A 22,201-nucleotide genomic window follows, 5' to 3' on the forward strand; every position below is an offset into this window, starting at 1 on the left:
AGAAGTATATCTGGCAAATGATGCTGTGCATTTGTAAATACCTCCCCACAAGGAACACTGCAGCAGGTTTATATCATTTTAAATACGCAGTGTCTTTTAGTCTCTGGTGTATGCAGTAGCCTGTGGAAGCTTAGTGATAAAGCTTCCTATAATTGTCAGATTTCCTCCAGGCAGGCACCAATGTTTCCTCATGTGTGGCTAATGGTTTGTGGAATTAACACGGCTGTTTATTGTTGTGCTGCACAGAAAGAGAAGTGGCAGACAGGCCCATGTCTGAACTTCCCACTGCAGGCAAGGATCTGACAGTGTGCTTTTACTGCACAATAACCACAGAAAAGACACCAAAACCATTTTAATTCCTATCTGGTCATTTACTCTTCTATAACCATCTTTGAAAGGAATGCAGAATGCTTTCAAATGGAGGGAAACAGCTCCATTTTCCAGTCAGGGAAACAGACACACAAAGGCAAATGTTCTGCAGCTGACACCAAAAGCACAATCCTCTGAAATCTCCTGGCCTCAGATGACAAGCTCATCACCGAGGCAAATCTCCAGCTTCTAGATATGACTGTTAAATTGCAAAAGCATCCATTTACCTTGTATTAAATCCTCCTGTTTTAGCTTGGTACCTCTCTAACTAGAATCCAGACAGCTCTCCCTGGATAAAATATCTATGTGTGTTCATGTCTGCTTTTTCCCATCAATCTGGATATATTGTTTGAGTATATATATAAAAAACTTGCCACATTTTTAACGATGACAGCATGTTTAGTGATGCGTAGCATCAAAGCAGACAGTCCTTATTTCAGGCAGCAACATATGGAAGCAGAGACAAGCTGTGTACCTGAATCAGTGCTAGGACTTTATCCTGTACTATAGTGGGGGGGTTGTTCTTGGGTGAGATGATTTTCACCAGAACTCCATCGATGAAGTCACGGTTTGCCACCAAGACATGGAAGCGATGGCCACAGTTCTTCACACAGGTCTCCAACACCTACACACACAAGAAAACCCAACATTCATTGCTGGAGCAAAGCTTGATCGTACACACGGCACCAGATTTTTAAATTTATTTTAGATTTTTTGATAGGAGGGTGAGAAGATAGAAGGGAGATTACACTTATACTCTTACTACTTCTCTTCTTCCCCAGTTTTGCAAAAAAACTTCTCTACACACACATTCAGCTGTACCTCACCCACTGTTAACATATTGGGCATTTTTGTGATCCACCTTTCCTGTTTTCAAGGTAAAGAAATAGAAAGTTTCTTCATCTTCAAAGCAGAACTTTCCAGCCAGTGCAGCTGAACAGCCACATATCCAGCAGCACATCAGGAGCAGGTAAGACAGAGGACATCCTGTCACAGTGAGATATTATCGTGCTGTGCCACTCCACCATTTTCTATGTGCCTGGAACACAGCTGGACCCAGTTGCTCCGAGCGATAAGCCATGTTTTAGAGTTGGGAATTCAGGTGAATGATCTTCACTCATTCAAAACACTCCCCTGTGAATGCTCTGACAGGTTATACTTTGACACATTTTCCCCCTGCAACCTAGCTGGAGGCACCTTCCACTTGCCATTCAACTGCCATGGAAGAACAGCTGTTGATTTCTCTCTGAAGAACATGATTAGCATGGAGATAAATCCAACGCGTCACTTCTCCTTACAGCCATGCCTAATAACCACTGCGACTCTGTACCGAGGAATCTGTAATTACTCTCCTCCTTCAGCTACTTTCATCAGCCATGATGACACGAGCTCATTCCTGATGGATTTTGCTCTTTCCTGCACAATGGATAATCTCATGGTTTGGTCTTTGGTAATCTGTCAAAATGACAATCCAGGATAGGAAATGGCAAGAAGACAGAAAGTACGGTTACGCCTCGGCAGGGAGATGCAACAAGAGCTCTGTGAAAGAATCATATGCAGATCACCTCCCCACAGCAGGATAACTCGATCCAGTTACTGCCACAGCCAGCCCAGCACCCCACTCAGGAGGGCTGCACTACCCAGGAAACCTCCAGCTAAAGCCATCAGCAGGAAAGGTCACTGCTAAATTATCCCACACCTTAGCAGTGCTGTCTAAATGCACAGAATATAATTCACACTTTATTGAGTGAAATTAGATCAGCATAAATTAATGCGTTGTCTCCTACAGAGATTCATTCACAAGGGAAATTGTGCATCAGCTACTTGTGAAGCTGAAAATATGGCAAGTTCATCATCCTCACTTGCAGATATGCCCACAGCTGTTGCCTTGGAGTGGAGGAATGGTTGGACACAGGGAAATGAGAGTAGAAAGGAAAACCTCAAAGAGTAACAGATCCATTTGAGCCACTTTAATTTTCCTCAGTCAGTCCTTGGGATGAATAAGAGCCACAAAAAGAAGCAGAAATCAATTGAGTCAGAAAACCACTATGCAAAGCTTCCAGCAGCTCTCCCCAAGGAAGTGAGGAGGCAATTGGAGAGAAGAAAAGGGCAGAGCAGTGGCTGTTAAAGGAAATAGTGTGTACATTCAAGAGAGTGCCAGGAAGAGGAAAATGACAAAAGGGTTCTGCCCTTTGAGGCATTCCAGCCTGCCCCCACTCACCGTCAGCGCCAGCATGACCTCTCTGTAATTTTTGTTTCCATTCAGCCTCTTCTTCAGTGCTCGAATGGCATCCTTGGGCCTGAAGGAGAAACACACCATTTTAACAGACGGCTCAGACAGGCTTTTCACATCCCATAAACTGTGGGAAAATGAATCCTTTGTCGTTTTCAGCTGGACATAAGCACATGGGTTAACTTCAGATCATCTGACTACAACCAAATCAGGGTTATGGAGAAATAGGTGAGGAGACAAGGTACCATAGAAGTCAAGACTGGAAGAATGCCACAAGTCTCCAAAAATTCAGGCTGTTGATTAGGCAGGGAAGACTGACAGCCACTCTGACAAGCCCAGGGAATAAGAGCAGTGATCAGTTCTCCTGCAGACTGCAAACAGCAAAGCTTTCTGGTGCTGGAGGTGTGTCAGAAATGCTATCTACACAAAGAGCTGAAATTAAAGGCATTGCAAAGAGGTACACCTGATGAAAAACAAAGGTGGCACCCTCTCCAAAAATTTTTTCATGCCAACCCTCCCAAGCAGAGACTGACCACAGAAAGTATCACAGAATCATTTGGCTTGGAAAAGCCTTCTTAGATCATTGAGTCCAATCATTAGCTCAGCACTAAGGCCACCACTGTACTATGTCCCAAAATGCCACATCCATGTGTTTTTTGAATGCTTCCAAGAATGGTGGTTCCACCACTTCCCTGGGCAGCCTGACCCAGAGCCTGACCACCCTTTCAGTGAAGAATTTTTTTCTAATATGTCATCTAAGTAAGTTGCTCTCCTGGCACAACTTGAAGCCATTTCTTCTTGTCCTGAATCCTACAGGTGGTGCATCATACAGTATTTTGTGAGAGCAGGAGAGGTCTAAGGAGCAGGAAAACCAAGCAACTGATCTGCAAACTGCATTCAAACCATAAGCATCTGCCCCCAGCCTCGCTGCATCTCCTCACGTGCTGAGTACAACTAGAGGAAGATTGTGTTCAGGGACCTTTCCAAGTCTGCTGAAGTAGCACATACCCTTCTTCTGTCTCGTTGATAATGTCACAGATCTCCATGTTAAGTGTCCAGTCTTCACTCTGCAAAGAGCCATCTGTGGCCTTTTCTGTAAAGTAAAGAAAAATAAATCTTTTCACATCTTCCTGATTAGGTCTATACCTCAATCCATCTTCAGTTACTCTGAGCTGAAACTATTCAGTAACAGACAGAAAAAAACAAATCCCTGCTGGCAGTAAACAATGTCAATCCTTCCATCCTGGTTTTAGGGATCAGCATAGAGGTTTCCAGACAGAATCAATTATCCCTCCAGCCCACATAGATGGGCTGTTCTTCAAAGACTCCTGAATTCCAGGGAGAGTAGGAAAATGTCAGCTAATTCCAATTTAAACTCTTCAGATGCTGCACTGCTGGCAAGTTATGAGCTAGGAAAATATCCCCCAAACCAGCATGACCTCCTCCCTGTTTCAGCAGATAATACCTCCACATGAATCGAGGGAGGAAAAACAGCAAAGTGGAGACAGAATTCAAGGAATTTCAGCATGAAAAGACCCACCAGCACGTGAAAACATTTGGTACATAACAGTTCAGGTCATTATATCACGACACCTGTCCTGTGCTATGTCCCTCTCCATGCTGGGGCTCTGTACACACCTCCCAAGCTCTGCCTTCCTCCCAAATCTTCCCTCACTATTTGTGTGGCAGGTTAAGTCACTCTGGCATCACTCAATTCCCGGGGAAGAATGACCTATAGCACTGTGACAGTGGCAGATGCCAACTGTTGGCAGTTTAATTTATAGATGTCTGCAGGAGTAGAATAACCATAACTTGTAGTAATCAGTTGACAAGAACTATTTCCTCCTTGGGATTTCCTCCTAAATCAATATAGTTCTGTCTAGCAGTGCCTGGAACATCCCTGGAATTTTTCACACTCCTCACTTGCAGCATTCAAATCCTATCTGCGACCCACAGTCAGGAATGATGTCAAGTTGAATGTAAAGCCTGTCACTAGAAAGATCTAAAAAGGAGACCTTTGAGCCAAGCATGACCTTCTCTAAATTACTCTGGGTTTTTCTACAGATCCCTGGCATCCAATGGTGGAAGGTAAAGAGGGTAACCAAACCCACTTCTAAACATTTCAAAGCAGAAACAAAACCAGAGGTACCATCTTCTCCAACTATCCTTCTGTCCACATCTAACCCAAATCTGTACCCCAGGACAAGGCAGATTTTGTTTAGAAAGACCAGGCTCCAAGAACTTCACACATCTCCTTTTGTTTACCAATAGTGCTTTTTCCCTATTAATATTTCCATCACTGTGACTGAGGATACAGATGCCTACAGGCCATAATTATGGGACATTATTTGGAGAAAGACTGTGCCTGGGTAATTGAAGTTTCAGTGACTTATCTACACCAAAATCATGGTTAAAGCAGCTCCACCAAGGACAGCAATTACAGAAGTTTGAGACAAACCAGACAGCTATGCAAAACCCCAGAAGGGAGAGCTGAACAGAAGGGAGAGGACATCATGGAAAAGGAGATTATGGAACAGGAAAATATTTTTTACAGACCTCACTTCTCATTCTGAGAAGCAGCACTGCAGTGTACCCTTTGGGGAGGGAATGAAGGCTGAAAATCTCCCAGCTGGATCTTTTACAGCCATCATCCCCTCATGGTAAAGTTCACTTTGGTCAATGAAAATTCTTTATGCTTGAGAGCTACACAGCTTCCATAATGTCCAATAAATACTGGACAGGTTACTGAGTATTTTTAATTTACTGCATTTACAGTGCAGGCAGAGCTATTTAATGTTTTCTAGGATACAGGAATTTATCTTTGTGCAAAGCTACTTTAAGAATCACTTCTGTTAGTTGCTTTGTGTTCTTACAGTCTACATAAGGTTTTATTGCTACAGAACGTGATCTGCCTTCACCACCATATAGTCCTTATCGCTTAAGAAAACATTTTATTCAACATTAGAAAAAAACCCTTAACACTCAGAGATAAAAAAACCCCATCACTACATCTGATCTGCTAGAGAAGGTGATCCCCAGAGCTGCAAAGGATTTACAAGCCAAATGCTCCAAAATAAGAGATTGTGCCTTAAATAGAGAGTATTCCTTAAGCTGGGCACATCATTTGTTTCCTTAATCTTAAACTATATTAACAAATTTGTGTGTTCTTGACAGTATTTGGCATCAGGCAGCAACTTAGCAATGTTCAGTCTCTCTGGTCTGCTATAATCACTTTTTATATGATTTTGGAAAATGCTGATCCTACACAAAGTTGTGCTGGCAGCCAATTCACTCACTGGTCTTGTAAAACCCATGGATTTAAGGTTTATTTTGACAAAATGTGGATATGGCAGCACTCCATAGGTAAAAAAAGCTGATATTTTGAAGATAGCAGAGTAAAGAGATGCTGCTGCAGCACTGTTAGAGAGGTTAGCACTAGAATGCTCAACTGTGGTCCCTGATAACCTTGGTCATATTCCCTTTTTGAGATACTCCAAGGAAAACAAAATCCCCTTTCTCCCAAAAAATTTGATTACTACCTTTTTATTTTTGCATTTCTGCATACACAGCTGAGACTGCGTGGGTTTAAGACATAACAGTTGTCTTCTTGAGAATTAGTTCTTTTCCCCTTGGGTAATTTTTAATTCGAGTAAGAGTCAGAAGCTAATTTTAGTCTCTTCTTCAGCAAGAGAGCACACGAGCACTTGTCATCTGGAGTTGTGTGTCCTTTGTAGGGTGTGTGACCCAGATTTGCTGCTGCAGAGCTCTCTCAGCTGTACAAAGGAGCTCACTGGCTGCAGAGAAGGTTTGGGTGGGATTTGTCTGAAGAGCAGTATTGTGCTGTGACAAACTGAGAGCCTGCAGAGCTCTTCTAGAGCCAAAACACAGCAGGTTGGAGTTCTGGATTTCTAGTGAAGCAGCTCTGCCTGCACTCAGCTGTAGGAGAATCCGTACCCAACATAGCCAAAATGCAGGAAATTAAAAATGTTCAATAATCTGTCCAGTATTTCATGGACGTTTTGGAAGGCTCCTCCTCAAATAGCACCCAGACATGGCTGACAAGATTAAACAGATTTTGGAAACTAACACAGAACAGCAAAGGAATGGCACACAAATCATGCAAATCCCCTTTAAAAAGTTAATCAGTTCCTCAACCTCTTTCACAACCATTAAAAGGCACCAGCTCATTCACACATGAACTCTGGAATGTGACCAAAAGATTCCAGGGTGCAATAAGAAATGTTAAGAGGGAAGGTGATGAGGAGGAGTTTGCCCTGAAGAATTTATGGTATAGTTTCATTGCATCACAGAAGGGCTGGCAGCTCCCAGCCTGGTGCCAAGGGCTCCTTGCACAGCTCTGAGTGCTGGGATAATGCCGGGTTTGTGTCTCACACAGAGACACGATACCACCAGTGAGATTATCAGAAAGTCTCTCTCTGAAACAAGATGCTATCAGTTCCCACCACGTGTCCCAAATTAAAGCATAAATGTTCTGGTAGGAAGAAAGACAATCTGGCACTCCATGCCTGACACACAGCAGACCTTGGGCACTGCATATGCACACGCAGCATCAGCTTATCTGTAGTCTGTGAGGAAAAGGAGAAAAAACGGTGCTATTTTCTTCATTCACACCTTCCCTCTGAGATCCAACTCTTGTGGCCGCGTTTCCACGCTCTGCCAAACGGCAATATCAGCATTTCCCTACTCATGCTGAAATCCTGTATCCTTTACAGCACTCAGAGGGTTCAGCAGTCTAAAGTTCCCAGTACAAAGAGTCTCGGTGCACACACCCCCAGCCAAGCCTCTGCCCAAACAACCTGTTCTGACCTGAGGTGTCACCATAAGGAAACCAGGTTAGAAATTCCTGTACAATCACCACGTAACAAACAGGTTACACAGGGCAGGAATTAGCTTCTAAATGCAGGAAGAAAACAAAACAACTTTTATCACCCATCTTTTGAAATCAGGTCAAAAGTGGGCTCACAGAGAAACACTAACACTGGTTATCCTCAAAAAGCTCTTCTCTGCTCTCTTCAATCCATACCACTGCTCCATGTGCATGTTTGTAGAGCTGAGATTGGAATTCTGACTGCTGGAAGAACTGAGAGCAGCTATTCCAGCCCGAATTATGACAGCACCAGGGTAAAAATCTCTCCAAAAGTCCATCTATAAGTACCAGTCTTTACAGTGCTGTAGAATGATCTTGGGATAAAAGGCAAAAGGGAAAGTTAAATGTGGCACTTGCTAGAAATAACATTAAATGGAAAGGACACAACTGCAGTTTTCTGTTTGAATATCAGAATCTCATGAATGAACAGATCTTTATGTTCAGAAAACTCACAGTTTTCTCTCTTGGGTCTTCTCCAGATGTTCCTTCAGAGACTCAATTCATACATTTGGGATGAACTACACACACAAAATCATCTTCTATTTATGCAAGAAACATGCACACCAGTGCACTGTGTTAGAAAGATCCAAAACCAAGAAAGCTCCAAGTCCCCTTCCCTCCAACAGTGTTCGGTGTTCAAATAGCATAAAACATCTTAGGAATTGTGGTTACTCTTTCTTTTTTGCTTGCACGTTCATAAGATTGCAGATCTTAGATCTTCGTCTTGTCTCTTAACAGTCCACCTGCCTACCAGCTGTGCTCCACCACTGATATTAGCAAATCAAACAGTCAGATATGTTGTATTTCACTCTGCATAACAGGGATCAGAAGGAACCACAGCATCAGCAGGTTTTTGCTCCCATCCTGCTGGTTCCCCTCCCTTCAATGCTCTCTCAGAAGCGAGGGGCATCAGCTGAGGGTAAAAGCAAAATGCTTTTACAGACTGGGCTTTCAGGAAAATAGCAAGAGTTTTGCAAGGCAATGCAAACCAGACAAGATTGCTCAAATGAACGGGACAATGACATCTCTGAGCTGTAGCCTACAGAACTGTTTTACACTTCAAAGCACCATTACATTTTGTGACTGCAGCTGTCTCTCTTGGATTCAATCATCAATGACCCCCACAGCACCATCAATAAGATCCAAGGAAAGACCATACAGAGGCCATGGAAACATATTTCAGCTGTCCAAGCAAAATGAAGATAAGACCAAAGACCTCCAGCATTCACAAAGCTGCTGAGTTCAAGGCATCTCACTTGGGAGACAAGAGACACACTCAAATAACACACTTGGATACTCCTGGACCCAACAGTCTATTCTTGTTTCTCTATATTTGCTTTTAAAAAGACAGTCACGGCCACTTAGACATTATGGTAACCAACAGGAGGATTGTTCCTTTTTATCAAAACGCTCCTATTAAAATATAAATGTGACTCATTCAAAATTCAAGATCAAAACTCAGCTCTGGAGTGACTTACTCATAAAACCCTGCCAGCTCCTTTGTTAGAGCGCACCGCTCCAAGAGCATTTTTCAATTAGCCACCTCACTGCTCCAAGTCCTTTTTCTACATTCCTTATTTCACACTGCTCTGAAAATGCTGAGCTTCACACTTCCAAGGAAAAAGCCAGTCAGCTAGAACAAACGGGCTCAATCTGAACGGCAAAGCACTACAGAAAATGCGATTTGGGTCGGACTGCTGCAGCACCGGCCATCCACTTGTCATGACCACTGTGATTTTTCACTTGGTTTTTAGCTATGTTCACACTAAAACTCTTTGGGATCAAATAATTTATCTTCCATTCATTGTTTTGCCAAAGTTTCTGGTGCTGAATAAATGAATAGTTGGTAATGGCTGCAGAGTCTATGTTAAAATAAAATAAAGAGACACTGCGGACATGCACATGTGCAATTCTAAAGAGTATTTAGCTCAAGTGCTGTTGGAAGGCACAGCAGTAAACTGGGAACTGTCATTTTCTCCAATTAACTTTCAGGTTTTCTTCTTTTTGAAGGTGCCACCCAAATGCAAACTTCCTCCAACCTGCTTTCCAGATCACACGTACCTGCAACCATGAATATATAGTATGTAATTACTGTGCCTTTTTAAGGACCTCATGGTACTCACAGTCATGCTACAACATTCTCGTGATTTAGATATGCTGCAGAAAAAAGCATCACCCACAAATTCAGCCTCTCAGGTGCAGGAAACTCCAGGTGATTAACTGAGCATAGCTGCACTGCAGTTTCAGAAGCAGAACAAGGTGAATGTACTAATACATATTAAATAAATATTAACAGCTGTACAATAAAGAAGACTTTTCTTTCATACTCAGATCAGAGCTTCACCTGAACAAAAAGAAAACCAAAACAGAAAGCCTTAAAATAATATCAGAGCAGGCAAGGCAGCGTATCAGCATGGCTCACTTAGTTTATCTCATCTCAAAGGTCTTGATACGTTTGCAGGGTGTAAAACCAGTCAGACCTTCCCAGCTGCAATTGTGTTGCACAAAAAAGGCCTGGCAGGACAACCTGGTCCAGGCAGCTTCTGTACTCATATGTCTCTCACCTCAGGCATAAATGGTAGTTTAGTCACAGTCCTTAAAAGCATTTGGAAGCTGGATCCCAAGCAGAACGGTGTGTTTCTATACAATAAAGACTTTTGTTATGAATCTTCTCCCTGAAGTTCCCCCATCAGCAGAAATTGTTGCTGCTGACAGCAAACTCCGCTGAATGACACGTGTATGTGAGTTGCTCTCTTCCAAAACAGATGGCAGAGAGACACTACTGCTTCTTTAAAACACAGTGAAATCTATCTGACTTCTCCATTCTACACAGCTTTAGAAACAAAGCACAGAAAGCCACCTTCCTCCCATGCCCTGACACTCATCAGAGCTCACATGTTGACCCATGTACTGTAAATAGCCGTCCTTCACAGCGAGGTCATACACAAGCAGCTCCCAGCTCATCAAGCCATTTGCATGATTCACAGGCACTTTTCCCCAAAATTCAGCCTTCACTGCACGTTTCCTCATCTCTTTTAGCAGTGACCTTGGGTAGATTCCCACCTCGCTGCCAACCCACGATTTTCAGATGATGGTGCTACTTTCTGATTGACAAACAGGGTCCTGCTCACGTCAGGAATCGATACGCCCAAGCCTTCAATCAGAAACGTCAAAGCAGTTTTAAAATCTGCACCCTGTATTAATGGATTTTAATGGATTTGAATGGAGATGTTTGATTTACAGTAGGGGAGCAACAAATCAATGATCCTTTATGACATGTCACATCTCGTGACGGTGTCCCCTCGTCCCGTTGTGTTGGGGGGATGATGACTTGCCACTTCACAGACATTTGTGATCTATTAGGCAACACTTCCAGCTTTAATATCATCCCACTCTGAGTGTCCATCTTTCTTCTCTGGATGAGAGGCATGAAAGCATAAATTAAAATCTCCTGGGTGATGAAATGGTCTCCTTCAGATTTGCCTTTTCTAAATTTAACTGCGACTGCTGCAACGTGTCCGTACAATTCTGTGTGGGAGAATTTAACAGCACGGTGTTGTTTTAACAGGTCAATGCATCAGGATGGGTACCCAAATCTCCTCCTCCTTTGAACACTGTCCAGCAGCCAGTGTTCTATAACAAGATCATCAACAGTTAGTCATTTCCATAACCAGAACTTACATTGTAGCCCACCACTTGCCAAAGAGTTTTCGTTCTGTTTTAGTTTCTCCGTGGAATTTGGATGGTTGGAGGGGCTACCTCATTCCTTAACTTGGGCTACCAGTTCCTTAACTGAGAATCTCAGATATTAAAGCACTGACATACTGGGTGAATAACATCTGTTGAGTTGATTAACACTACAATTATCAAATTTTCTAACAGTTTTGTCTCTCCAAAAAAACCTCCAAAAAACAATCAAAGAAGTTGAAAAAAAAATCATTTTCAAAACACCCATCAGTAGCTGAGAACTACTCATACAGACAACCCCAATCAAAAACCAATGACTACATTAATTTTTCCTAATGCCAAAAAAAACCTGCTAAAAAAAAGCAGACTCCATTCATTTTATTAGCCTTAACTTATCAATCTCAGAGAATGGGGCAGCTGAAAGTAGGAAAAGCAGGCTGAGAGGTATCACAATTCCATCTCCCAGCAGCACAACATGCTGTAATCAGCATCAAGAGTAAGGAGGTGTCCTGATGTGTGACTATCTGCCCCATTCAGGACTTCAACAGCATCCAGTAATTACAGGTGAACCCAAAAAAATGACTTTATGAAAAGTTATGGATGATCAGTGTGTCAGTGAGCTATATTTGAAATCTATCAGCTCTTGATGGCCAATTTTGTACTACATGAGTAAAGCAAGTTCTAATAACTCACTTGGGACTTCACTCCAGTACTTACAAGCTACGTGCTTTTCATATTCATAAAACAAAACTAATTGCCTTTCATGGATGGAATGTTTTAAGAATTTTTAATCCATGTCAGCTGCAAACTCTAAAAATCCATCCCCATATTTTTCAAAATCCCCCTCCCACCTGCTCACTTGAAACATGTTTGCTGCAAACAAACTACAAGGCAGAAAGAATCATCACGCTCCTACATTAGAATTATTTGTATTATTTTTTACAGGTTACTCCTAAAATCAGTTGCCCACATTTTAACATGCTTAAAATAAACTGAAAATACTATTGAGTGAGGGAAAAAATAGGTAAAATCACTCATTCCTACAAGAAGGCAGTTACAAGAACAGGTTTACTGCTTTGCTGAAGCATGCTACACGGAATTTTTAAGCAAATGTTCACATGTGATAATTAAAATGTGTTAGAAGTGAAATGCAACAACTCTTGCAGTAACTATTCCAAGTGGATGTTCCCACCCCAGCTCTCCTACAACTAGGAAGGTGAGAGCTGCATCCTCTGGAAAACTACAATTATCCCACATGTAGAGTGACCTAGACAGATGAGTCTGCAGCTTTTGAGAGTTGATGGGTTGTATTTTCTTGTGTGAAAGCCTCAGTTTGCATTTCAGTTTTTCAGCCTTCCCTTGCACTGCTCTACAGAACAACAGCAGGCCTGTGCAAGAGGCAGCAAGCTCTAACCCCATCCCAGTTCTCCAAAATCTCCACAGCTTGAGGATCAGTATCTGGAGTACTCTGTGTTTTCACCACGCAAGGAGGGAAAAGCTGGCTCCTCTTCCACGAGGTGACAGGAATTGCTTTTGCCAATGCTGTGGTGACTGAAAGGCTCCACTGCCAGCTGCCCATTCTGCTTGCTATGCCTGCAGAAGCTTAGCAGATAAACACTCCCAAGCAATCTCCTCAGGAAACCCGAGTGCAAATCAGGCAACAGCAATAACAAGATACGTATGTGCAATCCCATCTTGGGGGCTGAGAAATGTGGATTTCTTGGTCTCTAATAACCCTACTAAAAATTCTGTTCCATTTTTACAGCCCTGTTTTCTCATGTGCCACTGCTGTAGATAAGCCTGAAAAAGACTGATAAATAGAAAATGTAAATACCAGAAGTTTAGGTCAAGTATGCAAATGCCTATTTCTGAGACTGTCATTTTAATTTCCCCTTAAGTCCTCATCCACCAGCTTGTGCTATCTAGGCACACAATTTTGTAAATTCTTCAGGTCAGGAGCTGTCCCAACCCGTTTCAAGTTCCACTGCAATTGCTTTTATTACATCATACCATTAGTGTGGCAAAATTAATAAAAATGAAAATGTATCAGGGGACTGCAGCGTAATTTTGGAAAATAACTCTACTGGTTTAACAGTTTTGGACAGTTAAAATTCTAACTAGAACACAAATTTTGAGCAAGGCTTACAAACAGTTTGGCTTATTTAACACGTGCAACAGGGAAGCAAACCCCAGCAATGAGATAGACTGATCTGGTGCAAAGTATGGATGGGAGGATAACCTTCCCAGTGTGAACACATGCAGCCTTTTGGAATCTGCAGAGAACCAGCTCCTCATGCTTGGGAAAGCCACGAGGATGAGCAGCCTGCCCTAAGTATGGATGGGAGGATAACCTTCCCAGTGTGAACACATGCAGCCTTTTGGAATCTGCAGAGAACCAGCTCCTCATGCTTGGGAAAGCCACGAGGACGAGCAGCCTCCCTGTCCACTGTGAGCAGCTCCAGCCAAGGTCAGCCTCTCCTGGGCATTCCCTCCTGTTTCTGGGTGAATCACAACTTTCTCCACTTCCTTTGGGTTTATTGCTCATGCACACTATGCACATCCTTCCTCTGAGCCTAGCAGCAGCTCCCTAAGCAACCAACAACTGCATAATGCTGCCTCTAATGAAAGGGAGCCTTTAGAGGTGCAAAAGCTGAGCCAGGCTGCACCGCCCCAGCTCCTTCCTGGTGATCAGCACAGGCAGGAGATGATTCTACATCCAAACTGAGCTTTGCTTTAAGGAATGCTACACGTGAAATACCTCATTACCCACAGCAAGACTCCAGGCCAATACCCATTAAGGAACCCGGTAGGAAAAAGGGGTTTTTCTACTCACTGGCTATGCCAAGTCATTGGCACGGATGGGGATTTAAAAGGCAGTTTTAATTATAGTAGGTAAAACCCACAGATGATCAAGCTGCAGTGTCAGAAAACCATCAGAACTGAACACTGACCCATTTGGGTTGTTTGCTGAACTTTAATCACTTTCCAAGTCTGACAGCTGCTCAAACTTAATTGCTCATTACACTTGTAAATAAAAACTGATCTCACTCTCTGATTAGCCAACCATCTTATAGTTGCCATAACAACTCCTTGTCTAATAAGTGATTTCAGATTTACCATTATTTGTACTTGCAGAAAATTTCACAAAGGTCTGAGTTCGCTCTTTTCAGCAAAATACCCTTCTAATTAAAACCACTGAAAATCAGTAGAGAAAGGGCAGCTCAAAGATAATGAAAAAAACCAAGCTATTTACTACAACAGCTTAAATGTGAGCTCAGGGTAACACAAACCCAAATACATGCTGCATCCAGCCCAACCTCTACATCCCACTATTAATCACCTTATTATCATACCTATATCCCACAACAACTGCTCAGGAAAATACCAGACAGAATTCAGGAAATAACTCCGGTCACAGTGTGGAGATGGATTTCAACACTCACTCCAGATTAAATATTCCAATAAAAATTGCATATTTTCTCTCCTAATCCTTTAATTAGGAACCAATTAACTGGTGAAATTCCTTAACACTCTGTTAACTGATCAGAGAGCTTTTTGGTGAAAACTGAGGAATTAAGATCCTCAACAACTTATGTAAAAGAGGGGAAAGTGTTGAGCCCAACAGATTGCAATCAACAAGGTTTTGGAGGAAAAGCTACAACATAATATCTCATCTCTGGATCATTTCAGTCCAAACCTTGGGCAGGACTTCTTGGACAAAACTACTAATTAAAGCCTTGCAAAAAATATCTGTACTTCAGTATGTGTTTGGTCACCAAAGCTTAAGTAAAATGCTTCAATTTAATATACAGATATATTTATTAGTCTCAAAAAACAAAGCTATGAAATATTTCTCACCTGTAGGCTCAGATTATCATAAAACTTTCCAAATTTTGCTGGCAAAGCTGCTGAAGCTTGCAATTTATTTAATATGTTCAAGGTAGTTTATGGGCAAGGAAAGGCAAGGTAAAATAAATGCAGAAAGCTATAACTGAGACAAAATAAAAGTTAAAAAAAAAAGTCAGGAAATACCAGATTTTTAAAAAGGACTTCTTGCATTTATTAAGGTAGGCAAAAAATGGGATTTTTTTTTTTTTTTTTTTTTTTTTCTATTTGGGTTAAATAGGAAACCAGTCATATTTCTTGCAGTAAATGTGTCCCATGAAAATAAAGAGGATATAAAGAGGATGCAACATGTTCAAGCTAATGTCTTCGACATTCCTGACCACATTTGGGATGAAACAAAGTCTTTCCTGCCTTAAAAACATGAAACCAATGCTCTGAAAAATTCTTGGTATTGAAACACAGTTTAAACAGCTTACAACACAAGTCTGTGCCTTCACTTTGTGTATGTTTTCTTTGATCTGAATTTGAAAAAGGAATTTCTTCCCAAACTAATTTAACCCAGAAGCTTTCCGAGGTCCAGCTGGGGAACAGGCTGCCCTACTCTCAAGGAATAAGCAGGTTACAAGGTAACCAACTTATTCAACAGGTTTCTTCTGAGCATCTCCCCATTTTTGAGTCTCCTGATGCTCCCTGAGACTACACTGAGCTGCCAAATGCTGTGAACAAAGAGATACAAGAGCATGGGTAAATAGTCCAAACACAGCCATGCCAGGAACTGCTCAAACACAGACAGGGCATGGATTTTTTTCATCCTTAATCCTGGATTTTGAAATGAGTTCCTGCGTTGTGGAGCCCACCTTATAATTCTGGCAGGTAGAGAACAACCAGGGAGTGTATATTTAAATTTAAAGACAATGCTGCCAATAATAGACTGGCTGGATTTATTTGCATCTCCCCTTCCTGAGCAGTGGGAAATGTTACCTATAGCTGGAAGATTTGTCTCCCTGGGTTGTATAAAAACATGAAAGGAGCTGCTCCTAAGGGAAGAGAGACCCAGCTCTAGCAAAGCTTTTAGACCAGTACCTTTTGTGCTGAAGAATCATCAATTTTAAAAGAGCCTTTTGCCACTGGCAGTAACTGAAATGATCGGGCAGAATCATCAATAGAATAACTACACAAATACAGAAGATAAGGCTTATCTATCCTTGGTAGGATTTTTATGCTCAGCAACGAATTTCTTTTACATAGAAAACTAGGAATTCCCCAGGCAGATGCAAATGAGAAGGAGGAAAACTAGTTCTGGATTATGTGTGCAGACTCATTGCTGTTTCACAGGCTGGGTTTTTGGGTCATTTCCTCACTTCACAGGGCTCCCACAACATCCTTTCTCCCTGTGCTCTTCAAACATTTATGCTCTTATCACCTACCCATTGTACAGATTTTAAACCCAAACACAGAGGATGAAATTACTTTTGGTCAAGGAGGAAACACCAGATGAGGAGGAAGGTTGCCAGGCCAACCTCAAAGAGCCCCAGCCCTGCAGGTATCAGGCAGCACCTTCCCAGCCAAGGATTATCTTACCAAAACTTCTGCAAGAGCTGTTGTTGTCCCTACACTGATCCCTGTCACTGAGAATGCCACAAATGCCTTCAACACCTTCAAAAATTGTTAATTAAAAACTCAACATAGTTTATGAAATCATAGGAAAGTCTGTCTACCTTAAAACTGTTCCTCACTAAGGAAAACACAGAGTATTTTTTTGGGGGAAAATTGTTTTGGATGAAATATGACATCAGTTGGAAGGGTTTGTGGGGATTTTCTGTGGTTTTCAGGCATGCATATTTTAAATATGAAGTCTAAAAAATCTGCTGAGTTCATGAGCAGAGCAGTACCAAACTGGGAACAAGCTGTCCTCACTGTCACATATAGATGGCTATTAGAAGCATATGGAATATACATTTAAGCATACCAGGCTGAAAGAGATAAAACAGCATTACCCAAAAATACATGTTATAATACCTTCATGAACTACAATCTGCTTTTGTGCCTATAAAATAAATCCAGTCTTAGTAACCCAGTATTAAATGGCATTATACTAATTACCCAGCTTCACACGTGTACATAGTTTCTCCAAGTTGCCAGATTCATGACTCAGTATTTATTTGCTCCTTTAAAGAGCAAAGATATCCATTTTTGTATTTCATGGAGATTTTCCTTACAACATAATCCATTGTCATGAAGTGAAAACAGACCCAAATAATCTTTTAAAACTAAAAGCACTTTATCAGGCTCTTTTTGCATGACAAGCACAATTCTGAATGAGCAGTGGGGGGCTGGATTTCTAAAAACTGACCAGCTACAGGAGTACCTAGAAAAGTACTTCAACTCTGAGGAGAGAACTTCTTGTGCCCTTTTCACTGCATGAAAAGGCAAAATTCATCTTTTTGATACAGCAAGAGAAGTTACTGCCACCTTGTATGGAGAAAAGCTTCCCTTAGAATAAGGGACAATGCTTCCATGGCTGTGGGTAAATGCAAAGGACTTTTTATTTCATTATAAGGCAATGAATGATGAGTGGGAAGATTCAGAGCCCAACAGCACACTGCAAAAATTATATTTTATGTGGACCACATCCTAAGATTATGGTGTACACTTTAAACACTCCTTTCTAACATTGGGGAAAGGCTTATCTATTTAAAAAAATGTTTCACAGCACAGCTAAGTAGTAAGTTTACTCTGAAGGGAACTTAGGGAAATTGTGGACAAGAAAGCCTGGATTAATGCCTCCCACAGGACTACCATGGGCTGCTGGCTCTAATGCATTTCTCTGTTCCTACATGTAGTCATCAACTCATTTATTTAGGAACTGTTTTTATTCTAAGAATCATAAAAATCTTAGAGATATAAGAAACCTGAAGAAAGGGCTCAAGTGCTTTTTGTGGAAGGGAAAATAAAAGGTGTTTTAAACCCCCTGAAGCAGTTTCCCATTAAAAAGGAAAAAAAAAAGGAAAAAAAAAAAAAAGGGGGGGGGGAACAAAACAGCAGGTCTGAAAACAGCCTGTATCCACCATATATATTATCAATTTAACAACCTTGAATGGAAACTGCAAGTGCTTTGATAAAAATCAATTGAGAAGCTGTCTGCCTCACTGTTGCTTCAATAAAGTGCCTCTGTATCTTTTGCTGAAACCTTGTTTTTTTAGCCTCCTTAAATCACCACACTGTTTCTCCTCCAAAACCAGACTCCAAGTGCCCAGACCAGCACTGTGCATTGAAACTTCCTCTCAGCAACAGGCACCAGGGGTGTCAACCAGCAGCACCTGATCCCCACTCCCAGCTACACAGGACAACTTCATTTCTACTACAGTGTTAAAAATTAACTTTCAATTCTTGCTGCACGTAATTGCTGAACTTCATCCCCAGAGGTCTTTGGCTCTGGGTCAGGCAGATTTGGGACTGCAGCGAGAAGAGCTCAGTTCAGCAGCACACACAGCCCTGACCAGAGCCTGACCAAAACTGACCTTGATGTCCCTGTCCAGCACCCTGTGAGGAGCTCATTTCACACCTCACCGCCCCAGGTCAGCCCTCTGCACCTGCATGAGGGGGCAGCAGCAAGGTTTGGTTTGGATTCAAACAAAGAAGCACTTTCCTGAAGCCTTTGCAATGTCTCCCGAGTAAAACAAACAAAAAAAAAACCCTAAACCAGGCTTCCCTGTGTATTCATGTGGAAGCCATATGGCCACTATCAAATACGCAGCCTGGCCAAAAAAGAGTCACTAGCATTCCACATTCTTGTAATTCAATCAGCTTTCATCATCAAATATGTTTTCTCTAACCTGCAGCAAGGGTATTTGTTCTAATAACCTTGAATTGAGTGGTGACACTTTAAAGATGGCTCCACTGAACAAAGAAAGATAAAAAAAAGCAATTTATGGCAGGATGGTGAATCTCAAGGCAAATTCCCACTACTGTAAATTGCAGCTTTTTCTCCAGGCCAATCCCTCTCCACATAGCAAGCACTCTGTCAGAGCTGCTTTACTACACATCTTCCTGCTCTTCTGCTCCTCACTGGATAGGATATTGTTCAAAATGGTATTTACAGTGGTGAGTGGAAAAAATAAACAGTTCAGTTGTAAGAACTGGGCCAGCACCCAGTGCCACAAAGGATCTTGCCAACCTCGATGTACTTGGCAGCCTATGAAATCCATGGCACCCAATTTCACCCTCTAGACTTCACAAAGAACTTCTGAAAAACACCTCACAAAACCTTTGGGAAGTACCGGATTCTGCTGCAAAACCCTGGGTGAGATTTTTGGTTTATACACAAAATGATGCTATAAGCTCCCTTCACAGCAACCTCCAGGTAAAAAGCAAAACGAAATTAAAATGTTTTTTATGAGCTCAGAAATCCTTCAGGTACAGCTGCCTGCCTTCCACACAGCCCCACCAAAAACCAACCACTCTTCTCAGGAGAGGACTTTGTTGGAGACACAAGGTCAGCTGAGTGTCCACAGGTCAATCAAAGTATTATAGCAAAATTAGGTGAGGTTTATAATTGGCTTATATTGTGGTGGCTTATATTGTTTCTGCTGTGTCACCACTGGGAATTAAATAGAGGGTACCATATAAGCCAGTCTAAAAATCATGTGAGTTTCCGCCATGAGGAACCTGGCTGCCATTTCAACTGGCACTTTAGATGCAGGAGACTCTATCCATCTCTATTACAAATCCTCTGAGCTCATCCTAGCATTACTTTCCCACATTAAGCAAAAGAGTTAACATAAAAAGCCTGCCTAACTTCAGACATTATCCAGATAAAGAGGAGAAAAGAGAAAATCCCTTGTATTACCTCTCTCAGCTCTCCTCAAACCTTTTCTGACATCTTTGTTCTTACAGACCTGGTATTTATCTGCAGATATTGTAGAGCCCTAATTAAATCTTCTCGTGAACTTCTGCTACTTCCTGGCAGAGAACACACATTCTTGGTGTGCTGATGGACCTACAGGATTTTCTGCACTTCTCCCTTATGGTGAGTGTTAGGCCTTGCTTGAAAACATCACAACTGTGTACAACACAATATGTTTAAACAGAAATACAAAATTATTCCATTTCTTTCAGAGAATGAAGAGAAGCATAAGTGAAAATTATATTCCACAAGCTCATTGGAAAAACAAACTGTGGAAGCACTGGGCAAATAGCAGTGTCTGAGAACAAGGCATGCTTTTGTTTTACTGCTGTCTCAGAAAGGGATAACTGGCAGCGATAGGAGAAGCAGAAAAATTTGTCTTCCAAAATAAAATCTGCAGTTATCTCTTCCCCCTGGGAGTAAAGAAAAACATTGTGAAAGTGCAGCTGAATTTTGCATTAAGGGAAGCTGCACACCTAACCTTATCTGATGGAAGCAGTTCAGTGTTCAAAGTCTCAAAGTTGGCAGCGGCCGCTTGCTCAGCGAGCGAAGGGATGTGAGAGCTGTGAAAACCTTTGCACTCTGAAGTTAAACAGGCAGAAGGCTAAAAAAGCAGATTTTACTCCTCCCTCCCTGCCCCCCAACAATTCAAACCACTGACTGATGCTAAAAGAAGCTGCCAATGAAGAGAGGAGAAATTGCTGCCTGCCCTCCCCAGGCTGATGGCAGAGGCCTGGCAGGGCTGCCAGGACACAACACAACAAACACAACAAAGCCAATTCACTCTAAAATTTTATAGGGACAAAAGCAGACTGTAGTTTATGAAGGTATTACAACACGTATTTTTGGGTATTGTTGTGATGGCCAAACACAACAAAACAAATTCACTCTAAAATCACCTTTCTCTTGAGTTGTTCTCATTATTCTCCTCTGATTCCCCGCACTTCTCTCCCTCAGCAGAAGAAATAAGCAGCCCAGATGGCTGAGGATAAACAGCAAGTTATACATATGCTCCATATAGCCTGACAAAGAGGGCCCAGCCATGCTCAAAGCACAGTGTGAGACTCACCCATGCAAGGCCCTTACACCTCGACCAGGGGGTGTCCCTGCACATGGGGATGAGGAAAGGACTAGAAAAGAGCTTTGAGGCCATGAGCTGATACTCTGCAAAGTTTTCTCCACTATGATTTTCAAAGATTTCCATCATTCCATAAATCAACTTAGAATAGCTAGAGGCTAGGCTATGCACAGCTGTGGGTTATAGAACCACAGAATGGTTTGGGTGGGAAGGGACATTAAAGATCATCTGATTCCACCCCTGCCACGAGCAGGGACACCTTCCACTATCCCAGGGTGCTCCAAGCCCTGTCTAACCTGGCCTGAAACACTCCCAGGCACTGAGCAGACACAGCTTTTCTGGAAAACCTGTGCCAGGGCCTTCCCATCCTCACAGGGAAGGATTTCTTGATTCCTTCCCAATATTCCATCTACCCCTACTCTCTTGCCAGTTTGAAGCCATTCTCCCTTGCCCTGTCACTCCAGATCCTCTCTCTTCATCTTTCCTGCAGGTTCCCTCCAGATATGGGAAGGCCACAATTAGGTCACCCCAAGGCTTCTCTTCTCCAGGCTGAACAATCCCAATTCTCCCAGCCTTCCCTCGCAGCAGGCGTGCTCAACTGAGCATCACCTTGGCTTTGGGACTGCCTGCCCTCCTGCACTGCAGGAACCTGAGCCAGCCTGCTCCTGCAATGTCAGACAGCTTCAATTTCTTCAGGGCCCAGCAGAGAAAAGCAGGAGGCACTGAGAGCCCACCCAGCTGAGGTGAAAACTCAGAGTTACCAAACTCTGCATGAGTGATGCCCAGGCTTTCTCCTTTCTCTTCTTTGCCCCATGGCAACCCAGAGCAAAACATGAGTAGCCATGAAAGAACACGTCTGTGGGAGGGAGGGATCAGCCACAGCAGCCCAGGGAGGCCTTGAGTGGCCACGCAGTGAAAGCTGGCTCAGAATAACCTGCTAATGGCACCAATGCATTACCAAAGCCACAATTCAGCCTCCAGGTTGAAAAACGAGCACTTATTTGTGTCTCTAAACCACATCACCCCCTCGCCCACTAAGAGGGACAGGGAGGTTTCAGTACTTTGGGAAAGAGTGCATCAATGATGGGGTGGTCTGGAAGAAGGCACTCAACTTCAGGAAAAGGAGCTGGGGGATGCAACAGCTTTCCTGCATCCATCTCGACATGGAGTCAGTCTCTTCCCATGGACAGCAGC

The 22,201-nt window shown here is 42.4% G+C and overlaps 1 protein-coding gene across 4 annotated transcripts in view; it reads right to left on the bottom strand.

The window, feature by feature from the left end:
- TOM1L2 (target of myb1 like 2 membrane trafficking protein) overlaps positions 1-22,201 on the bottom strand; it is a 56,883-nt gene that overhangs the window by 33,936 nt on the left and 746 nt on the right. For all 4 annotated transcript variants that reach the window (XR_002467255.3, XM_021550018.3, XM_021550010.3 and 1 more), the window contains exons 2-4: positions 3,611-3,695; positions 2,591-2,669; positions 845-994 (exon numbers count right to left, since the gene is read on the bottom strand). Coding sequence is in view for 3 of the 4 variants with exons in the window: in XM_021550018.3 (XP_021405693.1) it covers positions 845-994; positions 2,591-2,669; positions 3,611-3,695 (314 nt within the window). In the remaining variant the exon portion in view is untranslated. The remainder of the gene's footprint in view (positions 1-844; positions 995-2,590; positions 2,670-3,610; positions 3,696-22,201) is intronic.

Source organism: Lonchura striata, chromosome 16 (genome assembly GCF_046129695.1).
Source record: "Lonchura striata isolate bLonStr1 chromosome 16, bLonStr1.mat, whole genome shotgun sequence".
Classification (NCBI taxonomy): domain Eukaryota; kingdom Metazoa; phylum Chordata; class Aves; order Passeriformes; family Estrildidae; genus Lonchura; species Lonchura striata.